At 40.9% G+C, this 20,209-nt stretch overlaps 1 protein-coding gene and 1 pseudogene across 4 annotated transcripts in view; both read left to right on the top strand.

The window, feature by feature from the left end:
• Window positions 1–20,209, top strand: part of LOC149196394 (uncharacterized) — a 491,550-nt gene that overhangs the window by 448,312 nt on the left and 23,029 nt on the right. For all 4 annotated transcript variants that reach the window (XM_089405541.1, XM_089405540.1, XM_089405539.1 and 1 more), the window contains one exon: window positions 7,446–7,633. In XM_089405541.1, coding sequence (XP_089261667.1) covers window positions 7,446–7,633 — 188 coding nt within the window. The remainder of the gene's footprint in view (window positions 1–7,445; window positions 7,634–20,209) is intronic.
• LOC149196396 (U6 spliceosomal RNA) lies at window positions 9,842–9,894 on the top strand (annotated as a pseudogene).

Genomic DNA, 20,209 nt, shown 5'->3' with positions numbered 1-20,209 from the left:
ACATTGCTGAGGACACGACAAAGGAGATGTGGGAAACGTGTTAGTTTTTGCTAGCATCTGAAGTGCTCTATCCTTGAAAATTGGTGGAGAGGCTAAGGCACATGATTTTTAAAGAACCCAGAAATTGTTTGGTGAAATTCCATCCGAAGTGTATTTTATTAAAATAATTAATATTTTTAATGGGGTTCGTAAGTCTAAACTTAGGAAAATTAAAATATTAATGGGTATTAATCAAAATATGGGTGAGAATGATCTAGAAGGCGGATCAAGTCATGTTTTAATCTTAGCTGTTGATTAGGGACTTAATCTCGGCCGTTGAAGACTCAACAGGAAAAGGATAAAATGGAAGCTTAGGGTTCATTTGGAATGACACAGAGAGATTGAGGAAATCAATTTTCTGAGGTGAGAAGTTCTTAAGAGGAAAATCAGTTGGGGAGATCTTGCAGCAGAGGGGCAGTGAGAATCCTGGAGGACTTTCCGGAGAATACAAACAGAGAGGTGGAGAGAGCCAATAGAGCAGAAAAGTTGTTGGTCACGTAGACGCCGGAACTGCCAGGAGCAACCAGAACTACTAGAACAATTGGGAAAGCTTACGTAGAGGGTAGAAGCAAGAACTGCCGAGAAAGGGGACACAGAGGGCAGAAGCCAGAACTACCAGGAACAACCAGAACTGTCGGAACTGTTGGGAAAGCTGACGTAGAGGGCAGAAGCTAGAATTGTCGAGAACAGTCGAAACAGTCGGGAAAGCTGACGCAGAGGGCAGAAGCTGGAACTGCCAAAACAGCTGGGAAAGCTGACGCAGAGGGCAGAAGCCGGAACTGCCAAGAACAACCAGAACAGCCAGGAAAGCTGACGCAGAGGGCAGAAGCCGGAACTATCGGAACAGCCAGGAAAGCTGATACAGACGGCAAAAGAGGTGACGCAAAAATAGTCGGGGTTAGCTAGTCTTGTGGCGGATCAGCTGGAATTTTGCCAGGTGAAGTGAGATAAAACTCACTCAGATTTTCCGCTAGTATTTTCTTTGTAAAGGATTGCTAGATGAGCATCCTAGATTTGTCCGGGCATCTGCTTTGCAGTGAAAACTTTGAGTCAATTCATGACTGAGTCTCTCCATGCACATTGGGTTGCTACCATACATATTCTTAGATATTTGCATGGGATGATCAACCTTGGTCTGAAATATTTTAGTGGAGATGTTTGACTTCATGGATATGATGTTGACTTGATAGAAAACGTTATTGACAGGAAGAGTACTTTAGGTTGTTGTTTTATCCTTGGATTTGCCATGATATCTTAGATGAGCCTGAAACAAAAGTTTGTAGCATTGAGCACCGCCGAGGCCTAGTATATTGCTACTAGCATGGCTAGCTGTGAAGTAGTTTGGTTGAGGAAGATCTTTGGAGAGTTGTTTGAGCAGGTCATGGACACTTGTTATATATTGTGACAACAAAAGTGGGATCTCATTGGCAGAGAATCTCGTATTTCATGACAAGTCCAAGCACATAGAGATCAGATATCATTATTTTCGAGACATGTTGCAGAGATGAGCCATTAAACTCCATCATATATCAACAGATGAGTAGATTACAGATATTCTCACCAAGGCTTTGCCGAAAGGGAAATTCTTGGTCTTCAAAGAGCAGCGTGGATTGATGGATGTGACCCCTCCTGATAAGGAGCATCGTTGTTCAAGAACACTAAGCATAGCTCTTGCCCCTTGGTTGAGCTCCCCAAGGAGGAAATGGAACATTGAGGGTTCTCGGGGTTGAGGGATCTTTGGACAATAGGGTATCTCCCCTACTGTCACCCATACGGTGTGTGTGATCCTTGTCAGTTTTGACAAGTCGGGTATCTCCCCTATCTTGGTCTAGCAAAGTGTACTCCAGTTGGCATCATACCCACAAGCCAGGCTTGTTGGGATTGTCCCTCCCTGTCTGGCCAACGGGTTGAGGAGGCTTGGGGGTATGTGATCCTTACCTTTGGTAAGTCGAGTATCTCACCCAAGCTCGGATTATGATGCTAGTGTTCAAACGCATGACTCTTGAGGGTCATTGTTGGGAGGATTGGCAAGCAATAGTTTGGATGTGATTCTTACCTTGTATATAGAAAATGGTATCTCGCCCATTGATTTCATAATGGGATGGTTGTGATCCTTGCCTGGTAAGTTGTATCTCGCTTATTTCTTGATGAGATGACTTGGGGTGAGAGTGTCTCATAGGACCTTCCCCATTGTCATAAACATGAGGTGAGAATGACCCATAGGACCTTCCTCATTGTCCTTGGTTGGAGGGTGGTAGCTATAGCTCCCCTATGATTCTTCTTCCTTGGATTCGAGAATGCTTCAGAAGATAGAGTCGAGCAGAGATGGAACATGATTTGATGATAGATACTTACAGTGATTACATGTGGTTGGAATTTCTCCCTAGCCGAGAGGGAATGTTATTTTGGCAGCTCAGTGACAAATTCCAATCATCGGACTAGATTCCTCTTTTTGAGAGGACCAAATTTGATCTTTGGAGCACGTGATTTGGACAAGGGGAATTTTATTTTTGAAGTGAAGCCCATAGGTACTCAAATTGTCAAGGTCGGCCTAAGGACAAATTAGCCCTCCTCCATCTCCTATAAATACAAGTGACCTCAAGCTGATGTGGACATCACATCAACACATTCTTCTTCTCTCTCTTGATTTGATTGGTTTGTATAGGTTTGAGGCAACCTTATTCTCTTTACACATGGGATGTTCTCTTGGGCATCTTTGACTTTTATGTGTTGACTTTTCTGCTAGAAGTTTTTGCATCAGTTTGACTAAGTTTGACTAGAAAATATCTGCTTTCTTGAGATCGAGTTGACTGGCACAAGAACCGAACAAATTTGGGTAGTTTGACCAGCATTGACTGCAGACTTTGATCGCAGACTTTCTCTCTCATTTGACTAAGTTTGACTGGACTTTTGTTGACTGTTTTGGGCTGACCAATACATGAGGCTACATTTATTGTTGATTTGACCGAGCTGTTTGGAAGGGTTGACCATTAACTCTGTTGACCGGTTAGGGCAAACTTTGACTGTTGTTGACTTGGATAGAATTGCAAATTTATCACAATTGACCAGATTTGACTCTTCATCATTGGTATACTGGTTTTATGGTTGGTTGACTTGGTTGACAATCCAAACCTTTGACTTTGACTTGTATTGTTGAACTGGGCTCATTGTACTCTCTTTTGAACATTTGAAGGCAGTTGTGGGGTTTTTCCCTAGTCTTTGACCAAATCGGTGTCTCGTGTTGATGTGTTGATTGTCTCCTATTGTCATTGCATTTACTGTTATATCGTCATTTATTGTTGATTATTGGAAGAACTAACTAACATAGCATAGAGTAGTTGAAAATTAACGACCTCCACGCAATATTGCAAATGGAGGTGGTGGCAAAGGCAAAGTTGGTGCGCAGGCAACTTAAGCACTACTAGTGGATGATGGGGGTGGCATGGTTGTTGCTACTACTTCATCATCTTTCAAAAGCTCTGCTTCCAATTCTTTTAAATGTGTAGTTCCATCCTCCAAATTATCCTCCTCTTTGTTCTCCTAAGTCATATATGATCTATCAGCATGATCCCACTCATAATAATGTGTCAACAACCTCCAGTTGTAGTGCACAAAACCCAATATTTCTACCCGATTTTCATTGAGGCAGTTTCTTCTCACATTATGGATGAAGCTATAGGTGCTCCAACACCTCTCTGCAAAAGAAGTATTAATGCCCTGTGAAAGCACTTTTATTGCCAATTTTTCCAAAGGTCTCTTGGAGCCATACATGTTCCACCATTCAACATGATCCATTTTGTCCCTATCTTCGATTGCATGTAAAGAACCATACACTCCACTTTGACTAAAGTATTTGCCTAATTCTCTATGCAATCCAGCACACTCCTCCCTATCAGTGACCAACTTCTCTAATGTTTCCATATACCCAACTTGTACCTCTGGATTTGTATGGGGTTTGGTCCTAACCCCACATCGAAATGCAAGCTTTCTCAACAAAGATGGAGAGTAGTATTTTGGCATAAGGATATATGCCAAGGCATGTAGTGGAACATTAATTTTATCCCAACGTGCACACATATTTTTTAATATGATCATTCAAGATGGGATCTTTCAATTGATTGATATCTTTTATTTGATCCAACATGTTATCCATTGGTCCATACACTTCCCCAATCACCATTGCATATGTATCAGCAAAACGAATCATGTTATAAATGGTCTTGGTGTATTGCAAAACATCCCTCACACTTGCCCAAAACTGGCCATCAAGAGCAGTGTCCTCCACCTCTTCAAAATCTTCTGTGTCAGTTGTGATTGCAGCCATTCCTTTATTACTTGCCAATGTGTACTTGATACCATGCTAGCCAATGGCTCTTTTACCTTCAAAAGGCACCTGGAGATGAGGCAATAGCTAGCAAATCTAGTCTTCCCAAATTTCAATAGCTCCAACCTTGAGTGACTGTGGAAAAGTCCATGGGTATTGCTATGATTGGTAATAAACTTTATCATTTTCTTGTCTTTCTTGTACAATTCACCAATCCATCCATATTTAGGTTCCTTGATCTTAATAATGTCATGCATCAAAAGGTTCATTTTGTGAACCAAATACCTAGACCAAAATATGTTGGGGAATTTATCCTCAATGATTGCTCTTGTTGCCTTACAATTAAAAGTATTATCAGTGATGACTTGGATGACAATGTATGGCCCAATACTTTCAATTGTTTGAATTAATGGTCGTGTAATGTTGATGGTGGTCTTGAACTTTTCCGAGTAATCATGTGATGAAGGGAAGACTGCACCAATAGTAGACACACCAAGAACATTTATCACTAGCTTTCCTTTTACATTTGTCCAACCATCAGATACAATGGATACCCCATATTCATTTCAAGCATTTGTGAATTTACCCAAAGCATTTGTTATTTTGGCATTTTCACAATCAGGTCCCACTATTCTAGCTTTGTCATACCTAGGGCTCTTGTATCCTTTAGGGGCATCATTGATGGCGGAAACCATTTCATGCCAATAAGGTGAGAAAACAACATTGAATGGTATCCCATATGCAAAGCGAAATCAGAATTTTTTTACATCCACATTATCCCTACACCCTTGATCAAGGAATTATGATATTGTTCTATGCCTTAAAAAGATGTATGTGCCGGTGGTACCATATCCACTGCCATGGGTGGATGTTGATGGAGTTCTTGTTCTATGTGGGCTAGTGGTGTCATGTTCAAAGTCACCCTTTGATCTTTTAGAGTTGTACTGGGCTTCCTCCTCTTCCCCTATGTATTTGCCTCTTTGTTGTGCTGACACACTTACACAAGTTTTGATTCCTATTTGCTTAGTTCCATCCCATGCCATTTTCCCACCGAGATGCTTTCTAGCACAAGTATATGAACCTGTGTAAGTGATTTTGCAATGGGGGCATGTAAATTTTGTGATTCCACCCCCTTTCCCTCTTAAAAGCCTAGTAACATATTTCCACAAGGGGGTTTGGTCTGCCTTGGTTTTCTTTCCATCATCATCTCCACTCTCATTATCCCCCTCTTCCTCTTGGTACTCCTCTTCTCTAGGGTTTCCTAATCCAACACTACCCACTTCTTTGTCATCTTCATCACTTCTTCTTTTGCCCCCAACCACTATAATCATAACAAAAAAGGTACCAACAAGAGAAGGCTAAGCCATATACCCATCATGTATGGTGAAGTTTTAGTTTCTTGTTTGCAATGAAATGGAGGAATGGAAATTGGGAAAGAGTAGGAGAAGAGAACATCTTTCATTCAACATATAAAAAACACAAATGCTACATGGAAAAAAAAGAATGGTATTAGACCTAACCACGTTGGCTCTCCAAAGGTGGTGCCTTTAATCTCCCAAGCTCTCTCAAATGGAAACCTTCAATCTCCCTTGCAAGCTCCTCAAGCTCAAACCCTCTCAATTCCTTTCTCAACCTCCTCAACTCAAGCTCTTCAAGCCCTTTCAATCTCATGAAAATTATACATAGTGGGAGGGGAGGAGGCTTTTTATTCTTTTGGCCCCTCCCTCTCCCTCCAAAAAAGCAGCACGCCTTTTTATCCCACAGGTTTGATAAATTTGACAAGTGTTGGAGTCTCCAAAGGTCAAGGCTAAGGGAAAAGGTTTCCAGCAACGTGTACTAGCAATGCCAAGGCTCATGAAACCTTCAAGAAATCCCTTAAGTTGAAGCAAGGCAGAACTAGGGTTTTCCTCTTAGGAAAACAACTAGGGTAAGAAAGTTTATGGACGAAATTGAAGTGGATACCCACAAAAAAGATAGATTTTGTGGAAAATACTATCCCCTTCATGTTTAGGCTCTCCAACCACCAAAACCCCACTCGCCTAGGGATTTGCACCAAGCCCTAATTTCCAAGCTTGGCCTTGAAAGGGCTGAATTAGGAGAGAGAATATGGATAAAAATAGAGTATGATCACCAACCAACTAGACCAGTCCCTTGTCCCTTGGGAATATGGAGTCTAGGATGAGATAGATTAGCCAAAATGTTCCTTGGAACACCGAAATTTGATGCCCTAGCAACGAAATTTCAAGCATTTACCTATGCAATGGAAAAATTCATTTAACTAGCTTAAAATTGTCGTAGATGAGTTATGGAGTCCATCTCGGGAAATAAAATTCACTTAAGCAAAGATTCCAATCTGAGCAAGAATCTCTAATGGTTTGGAGTCTTGGATATATATATATATATATATATATATATATATATATATATTAAAATTTCATAATTTTTTCTATTGTTTTGTAAACTGGTTTATAAACTATAAACTGGTCCAATCCAATCGAATCCAATTCCAATTCCAACTTTTGGAACATTGGATAAAGCTATGGTATGTACTTGTACTTCATTTCTTGTATATATATGAAGGTTCCAGCTGTCCAAATATTGTGCACTTGCAGATTTAATTTTCAGTGTATGTTATCTTCTTGATTGGGTAGATTCCAGCACTTTTCATTCATACTGATTTAACTTTACATCTAACTGATTTGGTTAAGTGATTTAACACATATCAAATATAAAAGGGCAGATTTACTGCTGTTATTCTAACATAATAAAAGAATTCAGATCTGTTATATGCTTAGAAAAGTGCACCGTAAGGGCTGCATCATTGTGGTATTGAAGTACACTTGCATGGTATTTATTATCTTGGGCTGCCATGTGAAATTGGGTTGAAGAGAAATGAAATATTACTGTTACAATTCAATATTTCAGACCAGCCCTATAGACAATTTAAACATAATATTGACAGTTTAAGCTTTCATGTCAGCTGTTTTTGTATTGTCTTTTCTATTTTACTTTCTTAGTCAGCAGTGAAAAATCTGAAGCACTTAGAATCTTGACTTGCTTCATACATTTTTTTTTGGCACAGAGTACTAAGCTTGAGGATGAGATTGACCTACTTTCAATCCTCAATGATGTGGAGAAGGCATCTGCTCGTGTGCCCACTTTTCTTACATCTCTAGAGGAACCTTTGATTCAACTTATCAAAGTGCGGAACAAAGATATTCAAACTTGTACTTATCGACTGCTTGAAAGGCTATTATTACATTGTCCAAGGTATTTCTCTCACTACTAATAGGAATTCTTTGTACGGCTATCTACACTGTATATTTTTTGCGAGTGAGATCAGTCACGCTATGAAATGTGTTCTTTCTTGTATCCCTTTCTTTTCTCTTGTTAGAAACCTAAAATAACTTTACATCAGTAGAAATTTAAGTTATTTATTCTGTGTTTACATATGCCAATTAAGAGCAGCATATTTGATCAAACTTCACTATTAACATAAGATTGTTTATAAAATCTCAAGTGATGCAAAATCATAAATTCCACTGAACCCCATTATATTATAGCTGTCAATTTTGGTTGCGATATCGATGGAGGCTCCCATTTTCTGTCTGTATTTAACAAGGCATCTAAAAATGAGAAAAAAAATGTTTACTAGTTTCAGGTAGCACAGTTGTAGAGGATTCTCTAAAAGAAATTGGACCACTAGTCGCAACTTAAGACTGTATTCATCAGGCTTTCACTGTGTTTATATCCACCAATTGATTTGTTATTTTATCACTTTATTTCACCTATTATAAAAGGCAAAACTAAAATATTCTGTCAAATTAGGAGATTATGTTATTAATTTGTGCATACCTAAACCGTTCAAGTGTAGCAGTCTCTTTTTTTCTTGTGAACTATTTGTGTGTCATTTTCTCAGAGTAGTTTTGTGGCTGATTTTGTTCACTTGGATGAGCATTTGACCTAGCAGAGGACAACTAGGTCCATCTGTGTTGTTGCATGGCATTTGGCTGAGCTGTTAGGCATTTTTAGGGCTGTGCCAGACTTGCAGATGATTCACTTCTCAATATTCACTCTCATCAGATTTTGGAGTTCACATCAAGCAACAATTATAGGCATTCTAGTTCACATGTTTACACACTGGGATTTTTCAGTATCCAGATTTGACAGTTTTTCAGGCAGATTGTCATCAAGGCTAAGCTCAAGAGTTTCAAATTGAAGACTTGGAGATGATACCATTTCTTGCTGCCTTGTTGGTGTTATTGTTCAGACTTATGATTGAGGGGGTGATTGTCAACCTTCGACTCCATATAGAATCACGAAGACCTGCACTACTTTTGTGTATTTCACATTATAGGATATAGGTTTTATCCTAAGTGTGTATTAAATCCTATTTTTACTCCTCCTAGTCTTATCTCTTGATGAGGTGTCAGTGTGAGAGCAAATCTAGTTTATGAGGTGGTTTCATCCATGTATTATAAATTTGCATCATTGAAATGAAAATGTAATTTAGTGAATATGGCTTAAATCCTCTTTGTGTCCTGTCTTTTGCTCTATTTCTTAACATATATATTGGAGATAATATATTCCTTAAGTATATAGGAATTTCTAAGCACCTTGGTATTCTAAGTCCTTTGTCATTACTGCATAAATATATTGTATGCATTTTACCAGTGTATTATAAGCTATAGCCTAAGCTGTATTAGAAAATATGTGACTAATTCCATGCCATGCTAAAGGGATCAAATAGATTGGAGTGAGTCATGCAATGTATCTTTTGCATGAAATATTAATGCCACATTACAATTGCCTCATTTAACCCTAACAAGGCCTTCTCTATACTCCGACCTGAACTTCATGTTACATCTAAGAAACAAGGAATGTCCAGTTGGGGTCCCATGTCTGTATCCCATGTATCGAACACGAACATTCTAGGACACGTGTCGAAGATGTGTTTGGCACATCATACATGTCCTCAAATAGGACACATGCCAAACATGTGCCCTACATGTGTCCCGCATGTTCAACTCTAAAAATACAGTTCTCACAGGTAACAGCATGTATCTTTTGCATGAAACATTAATGCCACATTACAATTGCCTCATTTAACCCTAACAAGGCCTTCTCTATACTCCGACCTGAACTTCATGTTACATCTAAGAAACAAGGCATGTCCAGTTGGGGTCCCATGTCTGTATCACATGTATCGAGCACGAACATTCTAGGACACGTCCTCAAATAGGACACATGCCAAACATGTGCCCTACATGTGTTCCGCATGTTCAACTCTAAAAATACAGTTTTACACTGGTATTTTCTCACTTTCAGTTGTAGTGAAAGGGTTCTCACAGGTGACAGTTTCTCATTGTGTAGGTGAAGGGTAAGTTTGAGATTTGAAAGGATTTAAAGTGTTTTGTAAATGTTCTAGTTTCTAAAGGAAATGGATCTTTATGTCAATATTTCATTTTTGTATTTGTTGTCTCTTTGGAAACATCCAATAAAATTGGAACGATACAGAGAAGATTAGCATGTGTTAAATTTTCAGATTGTTCTATGCTATATCAATTATTTTAGCCCAAATCAATACTTCAATTAGCAATTTTTCCAATTACAATTAGTCTTTCCATTCATCAATAGTAATTGAAGATAGAACAATAAATGCAATGACAAAGGAGACAATCAACACATCAACAAGAGACACTAGGATTGGTCAAAGACCAGGGAAAAACCCCACAAGGGGGAAATCCCTTTGAAATTCTTCTTCTAGTAGATTGTCATAAAATGTTTAGCACAGAGTACAATGGGCCCAATATAATATCAGCAAAACAACCCAATAACATTCATAAATAAGTTTCCAGCATCATAATATATCAGAGACAACTTTGCCTAACTACGGTCAACTGCGGTTAACTTTGGTCAACGATCAATTTCAGTGAAACTTCTTGGTCACATGCATGATAAGCTATGCAAGCGACTAGAGGCTGTTGATTTTGGGTAGCATCGGATGTGCTCTAGCCATGAAATTTGGTGGAGAGGCTAAGGCACATGAGATCTCCAAGACCTAGAAATTGTTTGGAGAAATTCCACCCAGATGAAGAAATATTAAAATAATTAATATTTTTAATGGGTTCCTAAGTCTAGACTTAGGAAACTAAAAATATTAATGTGTATTAATATAAAATGGGTGAGAAAGTTCTAAGTGACGAGGATCAAGCGAGTTCTAATCTTAGCCGTTGATTAGCGACTTAATCTCGACCGTTGAATCGTCAACATGAAAAATATAAGAGGAGGCCTGAGGGTCAATTAGAGACACACTAAGAGAGATCAAGAATTCGATTTTCTGGTGCAAGGTTTGCTGAGGAAATCGAGTTAGTGATTAGTTGCAGCAAGGGGCAGTTCAGTAAGGGATATCGATCCAAGGATAAAGAATACATAGTAGAGAGGCAGTGAAGTGCTGGGAGAGACAGCGCAAGCCCAAGAAGGGCTTACGCAGAGGCTTGAGGAGCCAACGCAGAGGGTCGTAGAGACTGACGCAGAAGTCGTAGAGGCTGACGTAGAGGGCTTCAAGGACAGCACTGGAAGAATCTGTGAGGCAGACTGGGAGTTGATCAACAGATCCTAAGCCGGGAAAGGGTGATGCAGTTCCAGAGAGTGCTTGGAGCAACTTTTGTTGTCCAACACAAGGAATAGCTAGAGTCACTGTGGGGTTGATCATTCGGTTGTTGATTTGTTGGAACATCTGTCTCCGAAGAGAGGTACTACTGTCAAGGATATTCTCTGAAGGGTGATCCATTTCTAGCACCCTAGTTGTATTCACGAATCTACTTAATAATAAAACACTCATATATCCTGAATTGGGTTTTTCCAGGGACGATTGTCCAAAAATCACGGTGTCCCTTGTGTTATTGTTTCTGTTTACTTCAGTGCATGATCTGTATATCTCTGAAGGTTGCATTTGTGTTTACTTCGATGTTTATGTTATTAAATAACTTGTTAATGGAAAGAACAAGTAGGAGATAGTAAACCAAAAACTGTAGTAGGGGTTTCTAATGTGTTAGATATAGGAATTTTCACATGGTATCAGAGCGATTGCATATAAAAGGGGACTGAAGACACCAACCAAGAAAATTTGAGAATTTGCAGCAGAGAAGCAGTTGTCCAAGAGACAACATTGTTCCAGAGCTAGAGCCGCAGAATGAGGGACGCATCGCAGAGAAGGTGACACAAAGTCTCACGCAGTGCTTGCGTCAGCACTCTAGTCTAGTTGAAGGTGACCCAGTAGCTGGGAGGAATCCACGTAGTAGTTGCGTTAGCTATCCAGGCCAGCGCAGAGGTGGGGGGGGGGGGGGTAGATCAGGCCTATGCAGTGCCAAGTCATTTTTCTCAGCCAGGAAGGATTGATGCAGTGGCCAGGAGGAGCTGATCCAACTCTCACTGTGATGGCACAAAGCCAGAAGGGCTCAAATTCTTCAGTTGCCGAGGCTAAGGGAGCTGAGCAGATTTTGATTTGTGGAGCTGGTGGGACACTATTTCTATGAGTGCAGAACAGTGTCTAAGGAGACTGAACCAAGGTAGAGGGAAGCACTACCTCAACAGATTTCTAGGCAAGAAATCTAGATCCGGGTTGCAACGGCAAAGGAGGATTGGAGAGTTGTGATTCGACAGTTGGATAGAGGATTTCCAAGAGGGAAATCAAGACTGAGAGGGAGTCTAGAGAAGAGGAATAGAGATGGCAGTGAATAGATTGAGGGATCAAGACAGATTGGACAGGGCTTCTAATTTTGTCATCTGGAAGGCCAGGATCCTGACAATCCTGGATAAACATTGCTTCAAGGACTATGCCTTGAAAATAGTTGTTGTCCCAGTTGACCCTAATGCAAATGAGAAGCATGAGGAAGCTGAGGTGAAGGCGAAATGCATGATCCTAAACGGGGTCAAGGATCATGTCATAGCACATATTGCTGAGAAGAACATAACAAGGGAGATGTGGCAGACGTTGACCACCTTATACCAGGGCGCTTTTGTGCAGCGGAAGATGTTATTAGAGAATCCGCTGAGGTCATATCAGATGCAGAAAGGAGAGGAGATAGATCCATTCCTTCTCAAGTTGCAAGGAATTTGCAACCAGCTTACTTCCGTGGGGTCTACACTGGATCTAGAGTTTATGGTCAGGACTGCTCTGAATGCAATCTTCGAGGACTGGGAGACATTTGTCCAAATCATTTTGGGCAGAGCGACTCTCGCCAATTAAGAGGAGATGTAAGCAGCTCTTTGACAAGAAGAGATTAGGAGGTTGACCAAGGCGGGGAGTAGCGGTAAGGGAGTTCGAATCAAGAAAGAGGAGGAGGATGCAGCTCTAGCATCTGTGGGACAACAGGGGTTCAGAAGAGGAAGAAGAAAGATATCTCCAAGGTCAAGTGCTTCAATTGTGGGGAGCTGGGACATTATGCCTCTCAGTGCCCAGGAAGAAAGGCAAGGGAGAAGCTTCTAACTCAAAGGCTGCTCCAGCAAAGGCGGAGAAGGATGTCGAGACTGATGACGATTGTGCCATGAGTGCTCATGCGCCTCTAGAGAAGAGGTGGGGAGACATAGAGCTGTAGTCGAGAGGACTACAGAAAAAGGGGCAGGATCCTTGAGGTGCCCAAACTCTTGGATCACATATGGCTACGGGAGCCCTTAAAGACAGTAGCATGATGACAGGTGTTGAGTGGAGCAAGGTGTGATGGAGCGACAAGGCAGTGCTAGAGTGCAGAAGTCTGTAGCAACGTAGTGGAGGTTGCAGTAGTACGAGAGGCACAAAAGAAGTTGCAGCAGCGTAGTGGCACTAGAGAGAGCACAGGATAGAAGCAGAAGTAGTTGTAGCATCATGAGGCTTCCAGAAGGACTAGGATGTCAGTGTTTGGGTGAAGTCAGTTACTTACATCTCAGTAATTGAGTTGCAGTGCAACAGTTAGCAGTGGCAGTGCTATGGGCAACATGAGGCAACATTTTGAGAGCGAGCTGTAGTACAGATGTCGCAGTGGTAGTGGCAGTGTCAGTGTCATGGGCAGTAGTACAGGAAGCAACAGTGCAGTGGATGTGGGGCAGCAGGCCAAGCATCAGCACAGAGGACCAATGTGGAGGATCCGTGTGATGTTTCTATGGTGAAGCATCGTTAGAGCACATTCCTCGCTAAGAGGTAGTGTTGATTTTGGGTAGCATTGGATGTGCTCTAGCCATGAAATTTGGTGGAGAGGCTAAGGCACATGAGATCTCCAAGACCCAGAAATTGTTTGGAGAAATTCCACCCAGATGAAGAGATATTAAAATAATTAATATTTTTAATGAGTTCCTAAGTCTAAACTTGGGAAAATAAAAATATTAATGTGTATTAATATAAAATGGGTGAGAAAGTTCTAAGTGATGAGGATCAAGCCAGTTCTAATCTTAGTCGTTGATTAGGGACTTAATCTCGGTCATTGAATCGTCAACAGGAAAAGTATAAGAGGAGGCTTGAGGGTCAGTTGGAGACACACCAAGAGAGATCAAGAATTCGATTATCTGGGGCTAGGTTTGCTGAGGAAATCGAGTTAGTGATCAGTTGTAGTGAGGGGCAGTTTAGGAAGCGATTTTGATCCAGGCTGAAGAATACATAGCAGAGAGGCAGTGAAGTGTCGAGAGAGACAGCGCAGGCCCAAGAAGGCCTGACGCAGAGACTTGAGGAGCTAGCGTAGAGGTCACAGAGGGTCGTAGAGGCTGACGCAGAGGATGCAAAGGGCTTTAGGGACAACGTTGGGAGAATCTGTGAGGCAAACTGGGAGTTGATCAGCAAATCTTGAGCCGGCCGAGGGTGACACAGTTCCAGAGCAGTGCTTGGAGCAACCATTGTCCAGCACAAGGAACAATCAGAGTCACTGTGGGGTTGATCCTCCAGTTGCTAATTTTCCAGAATATTTGTCTCTGGAGAGAGGTACTACTGCCAAGGATATTCTCTGAAGGGTGAGCCATTTATGGCACCCTAGTTGTATTCATGAATCTGCTTAATAATAAAACCCTCATATATGTTGCACCCATTTTGCCACATTGGGTTTTTTTGGGGGCGATTGTCCAAAAATAACGGTGTCCCTTGTGTTATTTTTCTGTTTACTTCAGTGCATGATCTGTATATTTGTGAAGGCTGCATTTGTGTTTACTTCCATGTTTATGTTACTAAATAACTTGTTAACGGAAAGAAGAAGTAGGAGATAGTAAACTAGAAATTGCAGTAGGGGTTTCTGATGTGTTAGATTCAGGAACTTTCACAGAGGCTTCCAGTCACACCCTTGATGCCAACGATTTGGTCGAATTTTCCCTGTGACGTGCCAGCGATTGTAATCCAAAAACGCTAAAATAGATGTGAGCCTTGTACCCTGTAATTTCAAACTTTTGCGATCTTCTGTTGTCGTCCCTGCCTCATTCCTGTGCGAGCCAATCAATGAAGAAGAGAAGAAAAAGATGTTTGGTGATGTCCAAATGAGCTTGAGGTCACTTGTATTTATAGGATTCCAAGGGTGTCCAATTTGCTTTAGGGCCGACCTTGTCCAAATGTGCATATGTGGGCTTTTCTTCATAAGTACACTTTCCCTTGTCCAATTTGAGTGATCTTTAGGTTGATTTTGGTCCTCTCGAAAAGAGGAATTAAATGCAATCATCATCTCTATCAAAGGAGTTGTCCAAAGTGGAATTTGACTGTAGTTGCATATTTTAACACTCCCTCTCGACTAGGGAGAATCCCACCTATCAATATCTGACCATTGATCAACATGTCATGATTATCATGTTGTTATATCATGTCCCATCTCTGCTCAACTCTATCTACTGAAACATTCTCAAATCTAAAGAAGAAGAATCATCGGGGAGCTAATGCTACCACCCTCTACATTGTCGGAGAGCATATCTCAATCTGAAACCACATGATAGAGTACATCTCAACCTGGAATCTCATGGGGGAGTTAAATATATCCGACGCCATATCGAGCAATAGGTGATATAGGGGAGCACATCTCAACCCATCTTATTGCCTACTGATCTTCCCAACAATGATGCTCAAGAGTCATGTGGTAGAACACCTACATCATAATCCAAGCTTGACCGAGATACCTGACTTACCAAAAGGTAAGGATCACACGACACCAAGCCTCCTCAACCTGTGGGCCAGACGGGGAGGGACAAGCCCGACTTGTGGGTATGATGCCAACTGGGTTATACTTTGCAAAGACCAAGATAGGGGAGCAACATCTCCAACCCTATGAGTAACAAATAGGGATGATACGCTATTGTCCAGAGAACCCTCAACCCTAGGAGCCCTCCATCTCCATTCCTCACCCTGGGAGCTCAAACAAGGGAGAAGAGTTGGCTCAGTGTCCTCGATCAGCGATGCCCCTTATCAGGAGGGGTCACATCCATCAGTCTAAGCTGCTCTCTGAAGACCAAGAACTTACCTTTTTGCAAAGCCTTGGTGAGAATATATGCAATTCGCTCATTTGTCGATATGTGATGGAGCCTAACAGCTCCTCTCTGCACCATGTCTCAAATGAAGTGATATCGGATCTCTATGTGCTTGGACTTGTCGTAAAATACGGGTTTCTCTGCTAGATGGATCCCACTCTTGTTGTCGCAATATATCAATGTAGTGTCTAGGACCTACTGAATTAGCTCTCCAAAGAGCTTTCTCAACCAAATTGCTTTGCAGCTAGCCATCCTAGCGGCAATATATTCTTCCTCGGCAGTACTCAATGCTACGGACTTCTGCTTCCTGCCCATCCAATATATCATGGCAGATCCAAGGCTAGAACAACATCTAGATGTACTCTTCCTATCGGCAATGTTTCCTGCCTAGTCAACATCGGTGTATCCATGAATTCGAACATCTCAGGCATAGTAGCTTAGACCAAGTGTGATCGTCCCATGAAAATATCTCAAAATGTGTTTGGTAGTGATCCAATGTGCATGGAGAGGTTCAGACATGAATTGACTCAATGTATTCACTGCATAGCATATGCCCAGACGGGTGTTCGCTAGGAACATCAAAGCCCCAATCAACTGTCTATACTCGGATGGATTCACCAAATCGGGTCCTGCAACTTCTCCACATAACTTCTTGAAGTTAATTTCCATTGGTGTGACTAGTGACTTGCATTCGATCATTCCAAATCTTTCTAGCAGCTTCACAACATATTTTCCTTGTGAAAGGAAAATCTTACCAGGCCTTTGCCACACCTCAAGGCCTAGAAAATAATGCATGAGCCCAAGGTCCTTCATCTCGAATTCAGAGGCTAGCTCTCTCTTACACTCTATCATCAAAGGCTCACTACCTGTCAAGAATAGATCGTCAACATATAAAACCAAAATCATTGTCATACCCTGGACTTCCTTGAAGTAGAGGTTGGGATCAGCATTGCTTCTTGTGAGTCCCAACTTCACCAAATAATTGTCTATGTAGGTGTACCATGCTCTGGGGGCTTGCTTCAAACCATAAAATGCCTTCTTCAACCTGCAAACATGTGCCTTTCGATCCTCTACTTCTAATCCATGTGGCTGCTTAACGTACACTTCTGTAACATGCCATGGAGGAATGCAGTCTTCACGTCCATCTGATGAAGGGTCCCTCCTTGACTTGCGACAAAGGAAACTATCGAATGAATGGTTGTATATCGAGCCACAAGTGCAAATATATCATCATAATCTTCTCCCTCTTTCTGGGAAAATCCTCGAGCCACAAACCTTGCCTTGTATTTCTCAATGCTACCATCAACTTCATGATTGATCTTGAATAGCCACTTTGAAGTCACCACGGATTTGCCCTTTGGTCTTGGCACAATAACCCATACGTCATTCTTCATGATTAGTATTCTTCGGCCATAGCATCTTTTGAAACTTTTTCCTTCACGGCTTCTTCGAATGTGGGAGGTTCGACTTGAATCATAGTGCTCATGGCTACAACATATCCCTGGTACCTGCATGGCTTCTTCCTTTTTCTAAATGATCTTTGAGCGGGAGTTCATCTCTCTTCATCTTGTAATGTGTCTCGAAGCCAAAGTAGCCTCTTCTTGGCGGGAGGATCACATGGAGGAGGATATAAGGGATCCATGGGCTCCATGGGATCATCAACAATATATGTCTCAAATTCGGGCACGAAAGGACCATCTAAAATATCCATATCATTATTCTCCTCAGGAGGAGGAGGCGGAGGAAGGTCCCTTTCTTTTCCAAGGGCGGCATCTTCATCAAATATAACATCCCTTCTAATTTCAACCTTCCTTTGACCAGGAATATATATTCTAAATGCTTTAGAATTTTCACAATATCCAACAAACATACCTTTTCTTCCCGAGGCTTTCAACTTGCTTCTTTTGTCCTTTGGCGCATGAAAGTATACGGGGCATCCAAAGATACGGAGATGACCAACATCGGGCTTGAAACCTGTGAATACTTCTTTAGGGGTCTTGTTGTCCAATGCTTGATGAGGTACCCTATTTTGAACATATACAGCGGCATTTGTTGCTTCTCCCCAAAGGAACTTCGACAACTTTTGATCATGGAGCATGGCACGGGCAACTTCTATAATGGACCTGTTCTTCTTTTCAGCTGACTTTATTTTGTTCGAGAGTATAGGGGACAATTATTTATTTCTTGATTCCTACCTTCTTGCAAAAATCAATGAACTCCTTTGATGTGTACTCTCCACCATTGTCGGACCTAAATATTTTGATTTTCTTCCCTGTTTGATTTTTTATCAAAGTTTTGAACTCCTTGAACATTTCGAAGGCTTCATTCTTATGCTTCCAATAATATATTCATGTCTTTCTTGAGAAGTCATCAATTAAGGTGATGTAGTAGAGATGGCCACCAATAGAATGCATTGGCATCGAACCACATATGTCAGAATGGATGAGATGGAGGATGTCATTTGTCTTGTTCTCGCTAGAGGGGAATGGTCCCTTTGTCTTCTTTCCACTAGCTCAACCTGGACATACTCCATCATGATGGCCTTGAACCTTGGGAGACTCTGAGACCAATTTTTCCAATTTCGAAAGAGCATCATAATGTCGATGGGCCAATCATCAGTGCCATAGCTTGCTTAGATGATTAGTATCTTGGACCAATGCTAGAAGTTGTCTTCCAGTAACCCTATAGGGTCCTTTATATCTTGATCTTAATGTGAATACATCTCTCATAGTTGATCCAACAGGCCAAATAAGAACCTTTCCCTTGATGAAGGCAACCCTCATCCCTTTTTCTTCCAAAGCGGATATTGATACCAAATTCTTCGTCAACCTTGACACATAATCATGGAGCAAAATAGATTCTCCTGAATTCAAATGAAATTTGATAGACCCAAAACATTTAGTAGAATGAGTGGACTTGTCTCCAAGAATGATATTCAAATGTGACTCCCTCTACCAAATTAGAGAGAACTTCCTTATAACCAAAGAAGTGATGAGTGACCCCACTATCAACCAACCAACTATCCCACAAATCCGAAGGAGATGAACTAGTAAGGGCAGAAATAAGAATATATTCAAATTGATTTGCAACATTGTTTTCATACTTGGAGAATTTTGACTTCTTTTGAGGACGACGATCTTCTTCATGATCAGTTGGAGCATCTCTTCTTCTTCTTTCATCTCTTCCATTACGATCATTCCTATTGAACTTCTTGTTGTTGCTTCTAGTATTGTAGCGTGGTCCATTGCTCTTCTCGGGGCAATCTCGAGCATAGTGGTCTTTCTTATGACAATTGTAGCATTCGATGTGCAAAAATTCCTTATACTGGAACGTAGGGTTCGACAGCTGAGGAACCGCCTGGTGGACCAAGTTAAGGTCCAATGGGACAAGTATAGTCCTGGATCAGCAACTTGGGAAGATACAGCGGACATATGCCAAAGATACCCTAATCTATGTCAATTTTGAAGAACTTTAAATTATGTTTAGTATATATTTACTTCACTACAATCAGAGATTCAAAAACATTTTGAATGATTATGTATAAACGTGAAATTTTGGGGCATAATATATGTTTAATTCCTGCAGGTACATGGATACCAAAACAATATATGTGGTTCATTTTACTAAATTATAAATGTTGAAGTAAAGTTAAGGCAGTTGAATGATTTTACTTTTGATAGAAATCAAGATATTATAGATCTGATTTATTTATACATGTCAATATGATCAATGGGATTGAAATCAGGAAGTGAATACATTCTAGATAAAAGACAAAAGACATGCGTGGAATATAGAAAATATGTTGTATTGTAGTATCAAAAATGAATTAATAAAGGAATAATATGTGAGTTATTTGAATATGTTGATGCGCATTTTACGGATGCATGGATAAGCGTACGATTGCAGGAAATAGACAGTTACCGGGATGACCACGTGATGACAGAACCTCAGAACAATTAAAGCTCCAAGTGATTCTATGATAGGGTGTTAGCCCTAAATTCTATTGAGAGGGGTGGAGGTGTTGCCCACCGTTTATCCTCCGAACCCTGGAGTCATGGGAGGACTGTGTGAATCACGCTCCCCTAGACGTGTGATGATGACTATTGGATGCCTACTGGGAATCAGGTCGGTATAATCGACGCTATCACCTTAGAGTTTATGAATGGTTAGGTCAGTAAAACTGACGCCATGGCATACTCCAGTAGAGGACGGATAGGATGGGAGCGGAAGAGATTAGGAAGGATAGGATGATTTTAGAATAGCTTGGGAACTTGGATAGGGTAAAATTTATCCATCAAAATCATAAACTAAAAACTCTAACTTCGGGACAAAGTTTTTCTAAGGGGGAGTGTATGTAACGACCCCTCTATAATAATTAAA

The sequence above is a fragment of the Pinus tabuliformis genome, chromosome 2_2 (genome assembly GCF_031772625.1).
Source record: "Pinus tabuliformis cultivar Carrire ecotype Pingquan chromosome 2_2, CPIR1, whole genome shotgun sequence".
In the NCBI taxonomy this organism is placed as follows: Eukaryota; Viridiplantae; Streptophyta; class Pinopsida; order Pinales; family Pinaceae; genus Pinus; species Pinus tabuliformis.
Note: the sequence above shows the minus strand (reverse complement) of the source record. Positions and strands in the feature narration are given on the sequence as shown.